General features: G+C 34.9%; 1 protein-coding gene and 1 non-coding gene across 3 annotated transcripts; one reads left to right on the top strand and one right to left on the bottom strand.

The window, feature by feature from the left end:
* Positions 1 to 2,826: 2,826 nt before the first annotated feature.
* On the bottom strand, positions 2,827 to 9,884 carry LOC131301048 (uncharacterized). Of its 2 annotated transcripts, none has more exons than XM_058327156.1 (14): positions 9,620 to 9,884; positions 8,925 to 9,276; positions 8,084 to 8,277; positions 7,845 to 7,980; positions 6,907 to 7,185; positions 6,640 to 6,737; positions 6,319 to 6,406; positions 5,587 to 5,692; positions 5,157 to 5,250; positions 4,632 to 4,843; positions 4,304 to 4,403; positions 4,109 to 4,225; positions 3,793 to 3,849; positions 2,827 to 3,347 (listed from the first exon to the last, which is right to left on the bottom strand). In XM_058327156.1, the coding sequence occupies exons 1-14, from the start codon at positions 9,710 to 9,712 to the stop codon at positions 3,246 to 3,248; spliced, it is 2,028 nt and encodes a 675-aa protein (XP_058183139.1). In that variant the 5' UTR covers positions 9,713 to 9,884; the 3' UTR covers positions 2,827 to 3,245. The 2 variants fall into 2 exon arrangements, with proteins under 2 accessions (XP_058183139.1, XP_058183140.1); XM_058327157.1 differs by having other exon boundaries at positions 7,857 to 7,980; positions 9,620 to 9,821.
* Positions 9,838 to 9,909, top strand: TRNAT-CGU (transfer RNA threonine (anticodon CGU)). Its single transcript has one exon. It is a non-coding gene; the product is annotated as a tRNA-Thr (tRNA).
* The last annotated feature ends 5,118 nt before the right edge of the window (positions 9,910 to 15,027 follow it).

Below are 15,027 nucleotides of genomic sequence, written 5' to 3' on the forward strand. Positions count from 1 at the left end.
TGAAAGAAGAAGGGGAAAGGGGGTTCATAGTTCATGACCTGATTTTTTTATTTTTTATTTATAACAAAACGACGTCGTTTTGGTCATGACATCAGCGGTTGTGTGAGGAGTTGTGTGTCCGTACGTTGTGTTTGTCGCATTTTTGGAGAGCAAATTGGGAGTAAATGTGTGAGAAAATTGGGAGTAATTAACCCAAGTCCCGGCATATTTTGGCCAAATAATTCAAATAAATTTTTTTTGTTTTTATTTAAAAAAAATTGCATTTGTTAGTTTTACATTAATTGTTCATGGATTAATTGCTTCGTCATAGAGAGAGGAATCTAAAAAATAAACTATTAACATCAAAATCTAATTTTGTTTAATAAAGAAGAAAACATTACTTTTTAAATTCCTCCTGTCATAACGAAATAATAATCTAAAAAAATCGATGCAAAACTAAAAAATGCGATATTTTTTAAATAAAAACAAAAAAAAAATATCATTTGGATTATTTGACCAAAATAGGCCAAGTGACAATTCTCCAAAATCTATTCATTTTGTGGGTTCCACATATTCTGTAATGAGAATCTCACAAATGTATGGTGAATGATGAGATTGGGACACCCATTGCGGTGCAGGGCATTGAATAATTTTTGAAAAAATTGGGCTACGCCCTGAGCTTGACAGTGGGCCTTATACAAGAAAATATGGACAAAAAAATGTGCAGGGACCATAACTTAAAAGAGAATAATGAAAAGATAAAAGAATGTGAGAAAAAGGAAAAGAAAAACACTAGCAATGAAGAAGGAAAATGTGAGAAAAATATAGATTAAGCTTTACTATTCCTTAATATGCTCCGTTCGGTCCTATTCTCTTCTTTTTTTCTCTCAAACCAAACCAAATCGAGCCTTACGTCCCAATCGTTTGAGATTGGCTACATGAATCTATCTCCTCCATTGAGCTCTGTCAAGGGCTACATGTTCACACAAACCCATTATACTCATATCTTTGCACACTACAGCATCTAATGTCACCTCTCTGTAACATTGCAACCTAGAGCTATCCTATCCGCTCTCTTAACTACTGCATCTTCTTATCTACGGTAGATATGCCCAAACCACTTTAGCCTATTTTTCCTCAATTTTTCCTCTATAGGTGCTACACCTACCATCTCACGAACTATTTCATTTCTAATCTTGTCTCGTCTAATCTTACCACACATCCACCTCAACATTCTCATTTCCGCTACATTCATCTTGCTCACATGTTTTTTCTTTATAGGCCAACATTCTGCCCCATGAAGCGTCGCTAGTCTTATGGCAGTTCCATAAAATTTTCCCTTCAATTTTGCAGGTACCTTCTTGTCACATAGTACACCAGTACCGCTTCTCCACTTGAGTCACCCCATTTGGATCTTATGGGTCACATCATCAGCAATCTCTCCATCTCTACTAACAATTGAGCCTAAATAGCTAAAATGATTACTCTTTGGTATCTCCTGATCTTGGATCATCACTATTTCTTCATGCGCATTACTGATACCACTAAACTTGCACACCATATACTCAGTTTTACTTCTACTTATCCGAAAACTCTTTTGACTCTAATGCTTCCCTCCAAATTTCTAGTTTCATATTAATACCTCTAGCGGTTTCATCTACGAGGACAATGTTATTTGCAAACATCATACACCATAGAATATCCTCTTGAAATTGTCTAGTCAATTCATCTATAACTAAGGCAAAAAAGTACGGGCTCAGAGCTGACCCTTGATGCAATCCTATAATGATTGAAAATTCACTTGTTTTCCCTACTGGTCATCTAATGGTAATGATGGCACCTTCATACATATCTCTAATCACCTTGATATACCCTTTGGTCACTCATTTTCTCTCAAACCAAACAAGAAAGAGGAAAATTTTTAAAAGAATAAATTATATATACCGACGGTGTAAACATTTGTTTTCTTAAACTTTTTTTTCCCTTACTCTAGGTTTCAAACAAACCCCTCATGATTATGACGCTTCATTGCCAAAGAAGGAAAGTGTGAAAAAAAAAATAAAGTGGAGATTTTACCAGAAGATTTAGTGATGGGTCCACTATAGACATTTCATAAGCACATAAATCCACCTAATAGTTTTGTAAAGTTACAAGTCTACGCAACCTAAACCCTAGGGTATCCTATGAAAGTGTCTAAAATCCTAAACCCTATAAAAGTGTCTAAACCACTAAAATCTTATAATAGGAAAATACACCTTAAAACTCTATAAAAGTGCCTAAACCCTATGATACCCTGTCCTTTAATAAAAAAAAGTTTATCCTAAATTCTTATGAAAGTACTTAAACCCTAGGGTACCTTACCCTCCTTTAGGGTACCCTAAAATGGACTTAAGACCTTACAAAATTAATAGGTGGACTTATGGACTTATGAAGTTCACATAATGGACTTAAAACTTTTTTTTTTTACTATTCCTAATGCTCTATTTGGTCATTTTCTCTTCTTTTTTCTCTCAAACCAAACACGAGAGGAAATTTTTTAAACTTTCCATTCCTTTCTGTTCTTTTCCCTAGGTTCCTTTTGTTTTTGGAATTTTTCTTGAATATTTTCAAAAATACTTGTGTAAAAGTTAAAAAATTCTACTTTTTCAATTCCTCTTGTTGAGACAAACCAACATAAAAATTTGGTGCAAAACCAACAAATGTGAAAAAAAAGTTAAATAAAACCAAAACCAAAAAATTGTGGTCTACAATTATGGTGCTAAGGACAATATTCTATGACAGTTATGCAAAGTAGCCTATTTACACAACTATTTTGCGTATAGAAATTTAATACACGACGCTCAAAAATATAAAAAAGACAATCACAATCATCATTAACAACATTTGTCACTCAATGGATTACGCTACAAAAATGGACAATTAGCCCTAGAGAGTAGCATCAGAGCAACAATACTAGACCCATGTCGTATGAGAATCTAAGATACAATTCGTTTTAACTTCCCAATAGTATTTTTGTTATGAATAAGATGGTACACCAGCAATGCCAAAGTCTTTAGGCTGCAATGGGTGTGAAAATAAAAAATCTGTCAAAATGGATGCCTTTAATAAAGAGGTACAAATGCTGCTTAATACCGGCTTCAATCTTCCACGACCCCATCGTGCATAAATCCGCCTTCAGATACTACCAGGATTTTACTGGTAAACTTTTCGAAACGCATTTGGGGCAATTTGTTGCAAACATGCTCCAAAAAAGTATCGTCATCCTTTTACGGCCTTGAAATTTCTGCACTTCCTGCAGATGCTAGGTTTGCTGCCCGGTTACTGCCAAAATTCTTTCGGTTTGATTCCCTTGCGATTCTCGAGCCAAACTTTAAACAAGAAAGCAGCAAAGGTTAGGCCGTTTAACAGAGAAAGTCCAGTACGAGGAGAAAGGAGAGAGCAAATTGTAAATTCAGATGCACTCCCTGTACATCGACATACCCATATTGGGGAGTAGCTTGTTTTTATTTCTTTTTCTTTTGGAGCCTCCCAGAACCCACCCTGGGCAGGTGTCCGTAGACCCACCACGGATCTGGATTTGGGTTGTATTTCTTCTTGTTGTTTTCTCATTACAAGTATATCATGTCTATCACCTTCATTGTCACCGAGCAAAGGATGAAGTAATGCACATGCAAGCTACTTAACGAAGGAGAAGGAAAAAAAGGGTATCCTACACGCAAAATAGAATTTCCTCTCTTTTATGCCGTTTTCTGCTGGGTAAAATGGGATAACTAAATATATTTTTGTATCACGCAAAGAAAATAAAATGCAAACCTGGATTGCTCTTTTAGGTAGAACAGCTGCTTCATGCAGACCAAGTAATTGGGCAACCTTTAAGAATATCAGACACTAAATATAAATGCATGCTCAGGAAACATCAATACAAGTAGAAAATTCAATTTATCCAACAGAAATGGGGAATGGGCGTTTCAATATTTAACACCAAGAAATTGGATTCAAGTGACTTTCTAGATATTTGTCTTATAGTTTCACACTGGGTCGCTGAGTCCATATCACAGTACAGAAACAGTGTGTATCACACCAAGGCACCAATAGATGTAAACAGAGATCGTAAGAAAATAGCACGAACCTCTCTTAGTATCTTTTTATCTCCCTTTCCACTTGGTTGATCAAGGTCAGCAATCTCCCACAAAGGAAATCCGAGCAGAGTCCTTATAACATCCTCATCCAAGAAAGGAAATCTAGCCTAGTGAACCAAATAATGGAATAATTAATATACCAAACCAAAAATAAAAATTCATATTTTCTTTCTTATCAACAATACCTCCTTGCCATTATCGGCAATGCATCTATCATCTCTCCCTAGGTTTCTCTTCCAAATTCTCTGCATGTCCAATTTCATTTCCTCATGCAGGCCAATCCAACTGATGAGTTTATTGAACCACAACATAAGCAGGACGAAATGAAAAGATAAGGGAATACACAAACAAAATGTCAGAAAGAGGCAGGAAGGGGTGGAAAACAAGAAAGTGCAAATAAAAACAAGGATACGATCAGGTACACCGACACAACACTCAAGCGGACAAGTTTGATTTAGACACTAGAAGTCTAGAATACTAGACACTCTAATTTTCGAGGTAATATCAATATACCTTCCATTTCTGTATTTTGTTCTATGCCGCCCATAGCCAGCACATTGCTCATCCGCACCAGAACCAACTAGGAGGATCCTGGCCTCAGACTTGTACTTTATGCTCTGACAGTTCTCACTATCATAATTACTATTAACATTGCCAATACTTTCTTCATAAACCCAACCACTGCCCGAAGATGCCAACCATAATGCTAACCCGATATTGAGGTCCTGAAGAAGAAAACTATAATTACACTTGAACATGAGAAATAAAGAAGAAATGCTGTCACAAAGAAGCTGGATAGTTTGAAACCCAAAAATAGTGTACTTCCATAACAGGCCCTTGTAAATTACACCGTATGTGAAAATAGAGTAAGAAGTAAATTGATATACATATATCCTATTCCATGAAACTGGGACCCATTACTTAACAAATAATATTGGACAACAGCATATTAGAAAAGCTATGTGTTTACATAATCTAGAAGTACAATATACCGGCGATATAATTAACAACGCATATTTAGTAAGTTAATACTTATACCATATACGTCCTTGCAGGATTTAGAAGTGACATGACATGCCTTGTCTCTAAGGTCAAATTTGATAGGTCGGCATCAATCTCTACAAGTTTCCATCTGCATTGACATCCAATTCAAGTTCAATGTAACCAAACTAAGAGATTCAAACGTTTCATGGTTCATATACAAAACCAAGAGAAAATCATCACATCAATCACGTATCCATCTGAGCAAAGCATGCTAACAGTTCGCCAATATTCATTTTGGTATATCCATGGCCTCCAATGTTTGGAGTCTCAGAGATATAATAATTTTGTTTCTTTCCTGTCGTATACATCATACTATTTGTACCCAATGGTTCTAGAAATCAAAATGTGGTATATGAAGCTTGAATAGATCCAGAGCAATGGCACTGAAACAACTAGAAAACACAATAGCAACATGACAGCATACCTTCTCAATGGTGAGAATCTTTGTAGCTCTTTCAAACCACCCCGAGAAGATATTCTGTCAGGAGCAAGCTCCTTGTCAAAGCTTACGTTAAGCAGATCAATTTCATCTGTGATCACAAGTTTGAGAGGTGTCATAAGCTTGCTGCAAAAGTTCCAGAGAACGAAACCATAGCACAATTTTGGAGTTATCATCTAGCTTTCAACTATGAAATGAAAGGAGATCGTTTACATATCACAGTTCAATCAATGCAACCTCTAATTCTCAAGAACACTACTTTATTTTTCCTCTTGTTGGCTTCTTCCTTATCTGACCACATGCTCTTCTCTACTTCCTCTTTGTAAATAACCATACACACACATGAAGGAATAGTTATGGCCTTTTGGCATATATAATACTTTGTTGAGTTATGCCTTCAATAGAAATTTCATGCCACACAGCCACGCTACTTTGAGCTAAATTGACTAGCTGTAATCCGATGTATTTTCATACCCCCAAAAAAAAAAATTACCCAGCAAATTCCAGCCTAGCAAGAAACATGCCACAATGGGATACAAGATCAAACAGAGCAAACGATAAAAGATCCTTGATCCCTTGAACACCCACACCCGCCAAAACACGTCATATGTAATTATGAAATACTGCTGATTTTTTAGCACAAAGTGAAGCACAACAGAAAATCAGCAATTCTAAAAAGGAATGAACATCAAACCCATTTTCTGTAGCAACACTTACACTTGGGGTCTAGGCAATTATCCAGTAATGCGGCAAGTATCATTGAATCCAGTCCACCAGAAAAAAGTACAGCCACAGGAGCATGTCCCTGTTGTATGTTGTCACAATTAGCAGCCTACATATCTCATCCAAAGACTACTACTATCAACAAAGGGAAAAACACTACAAGGAGAAGAATTTAACTTTATAGGCCTAAAATGCAGGTTATTGATGGTAACCATGGGGAATACATTCTCCAATATTATATGGCTAATAAATTTACAACTGTTGTTAACGTAAAGCAATCACAGCTACTGCATTCTCTAATCAATTATTATGGACCTCGAACATGGTATTGATTGTACTGCGCCGCTTCACAGCTTCTCTCAAAGTAATTAAAACTGCCTCTGAAGGCAATAGAACTGGTGCTTCTATCAGCCCTACAACAATCAAAACAAGGGATAGAGCACCCTTTTCAGATCCACATGACATAAAAATCTAAAATTTGGACCTTCGGTCATCTTAATTCTTCGTAATTCAACACGAACTTGAATTTATTCAGCTATCTCCAACACGAATTGTATGAAAACAAAAGTTGATAGCATTTACCTAATTCATGGGGTATGGTAGTTGAATTCACCGAGTGCATATCATGTTGACGGCTACGAAACTTCATACGGGAAATATTTAACTCCTCAGGTTTGGGTTGAACAGACGTTCTCTCCCAGTTGATCAGTTCATATAGCATGGGATCAGTCCATTCATGCCTTTCAACTTCACCAACCATATCTCCGTCCAATTTTGAATCATCTACTGACACGCTGTATATCCCACACGGAAGCTCTTCCCAAAAATTACTTCCACCCTGTCCACATTCTTCTCCAAGATCTGCCTCAAATTGAAGGAAACCCCTTACTAACATTGAACATGGCTAAGTTCCATTATAGAAACAGAATCACGAACCAGCTACTAGTCATAAATTGCTGAAGTAAAACCATCCAACTTGAAGGGTCTTACTAGTAACTAGAAGCACTTAGATTAGAAGAATCAAATTAGCCAACCAATTGCACCATGCACGTGATGGTCTGATCAATTTATCGCTGGACTTGAATCCTTCATTTGGTTGGATGTGTTATCTGTCTCCTTATGTGTAATAGGTTTTTGTAACAGCTGTATTAGTTGACCACGGTAGGTTGTAATCATCGTATTCATCAATGCATTTCTAACATGTTCCCAAAAAAGAAGAGGGTAGTTGTCATGATTTTTCAATACAGATGTATTTGCATGTTTTGCTGTCTAACCTGGTAAGATGACATACCAGAACTGGAGTCAAATGTGCAAAGAAAAAGTAGTTCTACCCAGTAAAATATTTATTTACTAGGATAAACATTGTTCTTATTGTTCAACATACTATTGATCTTTTCTGCCATGAATCATACCCTCAACTAAAAATAAGGTAAATTAAGTCAATAGGAAAAGGAAAAAGAAAAAAAAAGATCAAGAAAGAGATGAGTAGGCTCTACTGACTACTACTGAGCACCATATACCAGAACTCTTACCAATGGAACTCGGTGGTGATACAGAAGTTAGCAGAAGGCGAGAATCCTTGGAAGTTGGCCAATGAACAAGAAGGCTCCGCCTACCAAAAGCATCTCGACCAAACCACGTGGTTCTTGAACTAGCCTAAATATGACAACCCAAGTAAAACTTCAAAAGCCAGACTCCTGAAAATCAAATCATTTCACCAAGTCGAGTAGTACAACGGAAACTTACCACTCAAAGTTACCTGCAAATAAATTAAAGCCCATGGCCCCTTAATTGCTGAAAGAATATCAGGAACTGAAGTTTTCTCCTTCCCGATCTCATGACATGCTCTTATATGCTCATGAGAACTGCAGGAACAACATTTTCCAAGAGATTCCATAAGAACTTCAGCATCATTGCTATCGATGCTAACATCAATTCCTCCAAATATTTCACCTATAAGCAATAAATAATAGAGAAACTAACTTAATATATTTCAAATTATAAAAACCGTTATGCTAACCACAACCCACTAGGCATTGGATAAAGCACACATAATGCCATAAAAGATAGAGTTCCAATGCACTTGCACAGATATCACTTCCACAAATGTCTATATACATGTTTTTTTTTTTGCTCGGCATGTCTGTATACATGTTACGGATATCAATACACTATTAGCAGATTAACCACTGCCCACTGGGCTGTGGTTAGCATCTTCGTTGCAAATATACTTCAATCATACATCATCAGTAGTAAAGCATCACAAAGAAGGGCATCCAAATTGTTATTTTGCAACAGATAAACACAATTGTATTAATTATTCATCTTAAAACTGACAAGGAAGAAATCTGGCTCTTGTTTTCCCAAGACAACATTAATGAATCAAAGATTAGTGTTTTTTGGGAAGCTGCCTCCAGATTAGAATAAAATACATTCTCCTGCAGTTGAGACAAAGCCCCAAAATCTAAATTGCAAGTTCAAGTAACCTGGGATGAATAATTGGAATTGAGCATAGCGTAAATGAGTAGCATACAGGTAAGGTATCTTCTATCACAAAGCATTAAAAATGAAGATAGCTCTCATAGCGATCAAAATCATACCATTATAAACAAGGATATTCCCGGATGCATCCACCAGCGGCTGAACGATAGGTTTTACACCCCTAAGTTGCAACATGGCGCCAATGAAGTACAACTCGGCGACACATTCACGTTTATTAAAACCGTCGTCTTTCCAACAAAGTTCTTCGCTTTCAGAAGTGATGCATTGGCATGCATTTGTACTGCAAAGAAAATCATTCTTTGTTGCCTCTTCTCCCCCTGCACAGGATAACAAATCCCGTCCCCCGACAGAAGATGGAATCTTCGAATGAAGAAAAACCTTCTTGCTTCCCAAACTATCAGGACCCCTACTCTTTAAAGCTTCTTTGATATCATCCACAGAAAACAGTGACTGGTGTGTCCAAAAACATAACCCATTCAAAATCTCAATATCCAACAGAAATCAAGTCTAGATACATATAACTGCTTTCTGACAAAAGCAATCAACAACACAAACCAAATTTAACCAAGGACCCATATGGTCCACAAAACATGTAAACCAAACCGAGCCTTTTACATCCCAATCGATTGAGGTCGGCTACATAAATCCGTTTTCTCCAAAGAGAAACCCGTAATTGAATAATTATTCCGTGTTTTTAATACTAGGATATCCATACACGCACATACATACATACATATATATATATATATATATATATATATATATATATATCCTTGAAAAGTTAATAGCTTACTTGTTCAGATTGAGCCGAAGAAGTAATGGAACTCAGAAACAAGGATGATAAATCGATGCGAACACCGGAGACAATCAAAGCTATTCCGCACATCTCTCTCTCTCTCTCTCGCTCCTGCTCCTGTGCAGTTTAGGGTTCAATGGTTTTTGACACTCGACTTCCTCGTCAACAGAAAAACAGAACTAGGATTTTGTGAATGGAAAACTGCCACAGAGTGAGCCTCCGTAGCATAGTGGTAGTGCGTTCGCTTCGTAAGCGAAAGGTCGCGAGTTCGATCCTCGCCGGGGGCTGCTATGGAATTTTTTTTGTTTTTTTTTTTTTTTTTTTTTCGGGGTTACTGTTTTGAAAAGGAATACTATGCATTAGTAACTGCCAACCTCTAAGGTTCCATTTGACCCGACTTGATGCCTTTTGGCGATGCGATGCGATCAAGGACGGAATCAGAATTTTACCCTAGCAGTGGCGAAATGTATACTAAAAAAATTTAGTGGTGGCGAAATTATATATGTTGGGCATAAATTTTTTTTTTACATATAATAATTGCATTTTTTAAAATTCTTGTTATGACGGTCGCCACTACTAGACCCCCCGATCTCATCCTTGGATGCGATGGTGCTTGCGTGTTACATAGTGAGAAACGAGATGGAGTTTTCAAGTTTTGACCAACTTTTTTGCTACAAAATTACCAGTAGTGCAGAAAATAGCCACCAAACAAGAGTAGAAAGCAATTCAGGTGTTTGGTTGTCCCACACTTAACCCCATCCAAAGACAAACCTAGGATTTAGTGGTACTGAGGTCAAATATCTACAACACATATAATTTGTTTTTCGTACATAAAAATTGGATAAGGAATTGCATTATACAAAAATGAAAAATATCTACTCCACAACACATATAATTTGTTTTTTCATACATAAAAATTGGATAAGGAATTATATTGTACAAAAATGAAAAACAAATAGTAAAAATTATTCATATTAGTATATTATTAGTTCATAACTCATCTTCCGTTGCTAAGGAAAATTGTTATTTGTAGAAATTGATAATTCTTATGGAACTTTTTTTTTTCAAATATTCACAACCATAGAAAAGAAAAGGTTGAAATGTAACATATTATAAATTAAAACATATAAGCAATTAAAAATGGCACAACTTTCAAAAACAAATAAACAAAATGGAAGGAGTAACAAATTGGGGACTACTAAAAAATATTAGGGAAAGATTACTTACCACAATGCTTTTGCTTATGCTTGCTTTTGTATTTGCAGGAGCATATGCTTGCTTTTGTCTTTAAAGAGAGAGAGGAGAAAAGAAGAACTATAAAGTTTATAGACTTGTAGACTATATAGAGGGAAAAAAAACGATGAGTTTTTTTCATTACGTCACAATCAAAAAGAACAATAATTGTAAATTTCTTGAAATCTTCAGAGTAAGAATATTATTTTTTGGGACAAAATTATAAAATATTTCTCAAAACTATACCAACTCTTGGGAAACTTTGGAACTCAGTGGGGTCAAGTGACTCACCTTGCCATAGTGTGAGCCAGTCCTTGATGCATCATTTTTAAAAAATGTCCGGCGCTCCTGCTTTTAATCTCTGCTCTCGCCAACTTTAGTAGGTTAAAATGTGTTTGAAAGACGAGCTCGCACTCTCCCACTCGCTCGGTGACTTATGTCCCACGTAGGTTGAACACTCACTTGTTCGATTAAGCTCCACTGATTCTTTTAAATCTCTGCCTTCAATCAAACCAACACGTGGCTCCAACTCAGCGTCCGAGAATCTCTCAAACTCCACATCTAATCAATGACCTGTCCCTACCGTATCTTCCTAAGATTTCGTTGCTTTTACTAAATGTCACTCTCTATCTATGGCAAGCTGGCAGCCAAACAATTGGACATCTTCCGGTTGTTCCTTGCAAAATTATTTAAAATTCTGTTTCACTTTCTCAAATAAGTATTTAAAATGATAATTTATTTTTAAATTTAAAAATAATAGATTTAGAAAAATAATTTTTGAAATTTTTTTGCATGGTTTGTTAGATTTCATTGTAATATATTAAATAAAGTTCATATTGCACATTTTTTTATTTCAATAAACCTATTATTTTTAAGCTAGAAAATTACAAATAAATACTTATTTTTTAAGGAGTAAACCGAAACACCACGTCAATCTAATTATCCCACAAATCTCTTACTAGGAGTAGTACTATTTATTGATTTTAGTCCCACGCTCCATATGATAATGCTCCATATCTCTCCAAACTCTAATTTTCCAACCCTATAATAATACTTTGAATTGTTAATTCTGTAAGTTTTATAAAAGAATGGCATCCGTATAAAATACTATTTTGACATACATCAATAGAAGTATGAATGGACCTTACGTTTTTGCTATCACAAAATGAACGGACAATATACTTTTATACTTAAAACACACACTTTAAAAGAGTTGTTTATGTGTCCATTAATGTCAAACTACTTTGAATGTTTTTTCCTGTTTTTTTTTTTTTGCAAGATCTAATGCATGCTCAGAACCACTATCGTGTGTCCTGATTATAATGATAAAACAAGAGATTGGAGGGATATTGGCGGATTAGAGAAAAGGGGGGAGTTCAACCCATGTCAGGCGTTATTTTTGGAGTGTCTTGCGTATTGTGATTCAAGTATAGCAAATTTTGTAACTTTTGTGTTAAATTTCAAAAAAACAAAAAAAACAAAAAACAAAAACAAATAGACATGTGATGTATTATTATTAAGGGTGTAAAGTGGTGCTCCATGGGTGTTCAACTTCTCTTACATCTCCTTTTATTACTAGTAGGAAAGATAGAAACGAGAACAAAATAGACATGTGATGTAGTATTTTTGCTCAACCAAAGGCTTTTTTCTGTTTATATTTAGAGTTTACTACGTTTATAGCATCTCCAGTAGGCTAAGCAAAATAAGGTTTTCAACAAAATGACTAGCCAAAGCCCAAAAACCCATTTTCAGCAAGTGGGGAAATCTATAAAAAGCAAGATTGAAGGTTTTGGAATTGACCATTGACGTTAACATTTTATTTTAAGTTTGGATGACAAAAAAAGGTTGCAAATGTCCGAATTTTATTTGACAATCATTAATATAGACTTTAACTTATCCCCACTAGCAAATTTGTTTAAAAAAATTTAACTTAATAATTTCGAAACAAATGACTTTGTCAAGTGGCGTGTGTTAAAATTTTACTTTCTGATTGTTGCGACTAAATTTGCCGGAATAAATTAAAACGATTGGTGTTCACTTTTAGCCTATTTTGGTGAAATTGGTAGTTTTAGTTTTACTTAAATCAAACATTTATTGCTTTTTATTAAGTTGAGCCAACTAGCTCGCACAACTATATTCATACTAAAGATATTTTGTTCAAAATTTTGAAATACGTAGAACATTATTTAATTTATTTAGGATCCACAGTAGGTCCAAGTTCAATAGTCAAAGCCAGTTTCTAACATTTTATGCCTGTAACGACCCGGATTTTTGACCCAATTTTTTTTTCTAAATATAATAATATTAGAATTATTTTCCTTAATGCAATTCTTTTTTTTAAATATAATTATGCGTACAATATATACATGCATTCTTTTTTTAATTTTCCTACACATACATGCGTACATGCACACTCCTTCTCTTCCCTCACGTCAAACTCCTTCCGTCTCTCCGTCTCCTACTCAGTCTCTACTTCCTCCTTAACCCTAAAACCAAGCCAAATTCGTCCATTCCAAATCCCATGAACCCAACCCTATTAAATTCACTCTTATTCTCTTCCACCAAAATTTTCCTATAAATATCCCACCCCCTTTGACCCACGAAATTTAACACCACAATATCCCCCACGCCCTACCAGTCCAAAAGAGAGAGAAAAACCACAGAAAACCAAGTTTCAATCCATGGAGTTTTAGAGAGAGAAAGAAAGAGAGAGAAAAGTGGGTTTCGTACCAAGACCCAATCAAAACTCAATCCGACCATTCCAATCTCTTCCTTCTACTTCTAGCATCACCAAGCATCGTCCAATTTGATTCCAAAGTCTCCCGATTAAAAAAATCCGAAGTCTTCTTCCCCAAAATTCAAGATTCGTTTTTAAATCAATTCGATCCGATTAAAGGTATTATAATCATATCCAACATCTTCTCTAAGTATATTAAGTGTTTATATGCTTAACCATATGTCCCGAACGAAAAAAATATAGTTAACCGCGCGTTTTCTGCCGTATTTATCAAATTGATATTATTTTTGAACCCGACACTTTATTTGTAATTATTTTCTAAGCAAATGACCTTTCTGATATTTATTTTACAATCCGTCTGATATTATTATTTTGAAAAACTACTGATCTGATATTATTTTCTTACAATGTAATATCAACTTAGTATAAAACGTATTAATAATATCAGTTTAATTTATCTGGTAGATTTAGTTGTTTTTAAATGTTTCGAAACAACTTTTCGACCTTCCGAACATTGTTTTGACCCCCGAACTATTTTTCCTAGACTTTTCACACCTGAAAGATCATAACTTGTTAAAATCATTTTTTTTATTTAATTATCTATTTATTGAATTATTTATTAGTTATCTATCAAGTCTACACACGAAAAATATTTGCGATCTTCCAAACAACGTTTTAACACCCAAACTAATTTTTCCTAGACTTCTTGCATCTCAAAGATAATATCTTGTTAAGATAATATTTTTTTTATTTAATTTACTATTTATTGTTATTTCTATAGCGTTTTCAATCAAAAATTCTTTACGACCTTATAACCTTATTATAAATGCCCGAATAATTTTATTTAGACTCTCTATATTCTGAGGATGAAATCTTGTTAACAGTAGAATATTTTAAATTTTCAAATTATTTATTATCTATTTAATTCACTTTCGGCCACTTTATTTAAACGTCTTTATTTAAATTAATCCCGTGACCTTCCAAACCCAACTTTTAACACTCCACTGGTTGCATAGGACCTTTAGGACTTTTATTAAAGTCATGATAAATGTTTCAATATTTTTGTCCAATTAATGTATTTAATTAGTTTTTAATTAATCTATTATCTTAGAATTAATTAATAAAAGCCGGGAAAATTTTCCTTATAAATTCCTTTTAAAACTCTTACTTTATTGTTGACATTGGGACTATACAAGATTAAGGGCAACGGCCCGTTCATAATAAGTTGCGTGATTACGTTGTTTATTAATTGTTTTAATTATTATTGATTCGTTGTATATTGCATCGATTTGAGTGATAGATTGGACCCTAGAGACATGGGGTGGTATGCGAATAGAGTTCACATAGACGATACTAGATAATGGATGAATTGGAAAGTTTTATTTCTAGATTGCCTGCAGGCGTGATATTGAGATTTGTGATGAGATTGAAACTG

Source organism: Rhododendron vialii, chromosome 9a, assembly GCF_030253575.1.
Source record: "Rhododendron vialii isolate Sample 1 chromosome 9a, ASM3025357v1".
Taxonomy (NCBI): Eukaryota; Viridiplantae; Streptophyta; class Magnoliopsida; order Ericales; family Ericaceae; genus Rhododendron; species Rhododendron vialii.

Coding starts and splice junctions, on each gene's coding strand:
- LOC131301048 (XM_058327156.1), bottom strand. CDS start 9,712: ATGTGCGGAATAGCTTTGATTGTCTCCGGTGTTCGCATCGATTTATCA. Junction 4,844..5,156: donor ATCCTGCAAGGACGTATATG/GTATAAGTATTA, acceptor TTTCTTCTTCAG/GACCTCAATATCGGGTTAGC. Junction 4,226..4,303: donor TTGCCGATAATGGCAAGGAG/GTATTGTTGATA, acceptor TTGGTTCACTAG/GCTAGATTTCCTTTCTTGGA.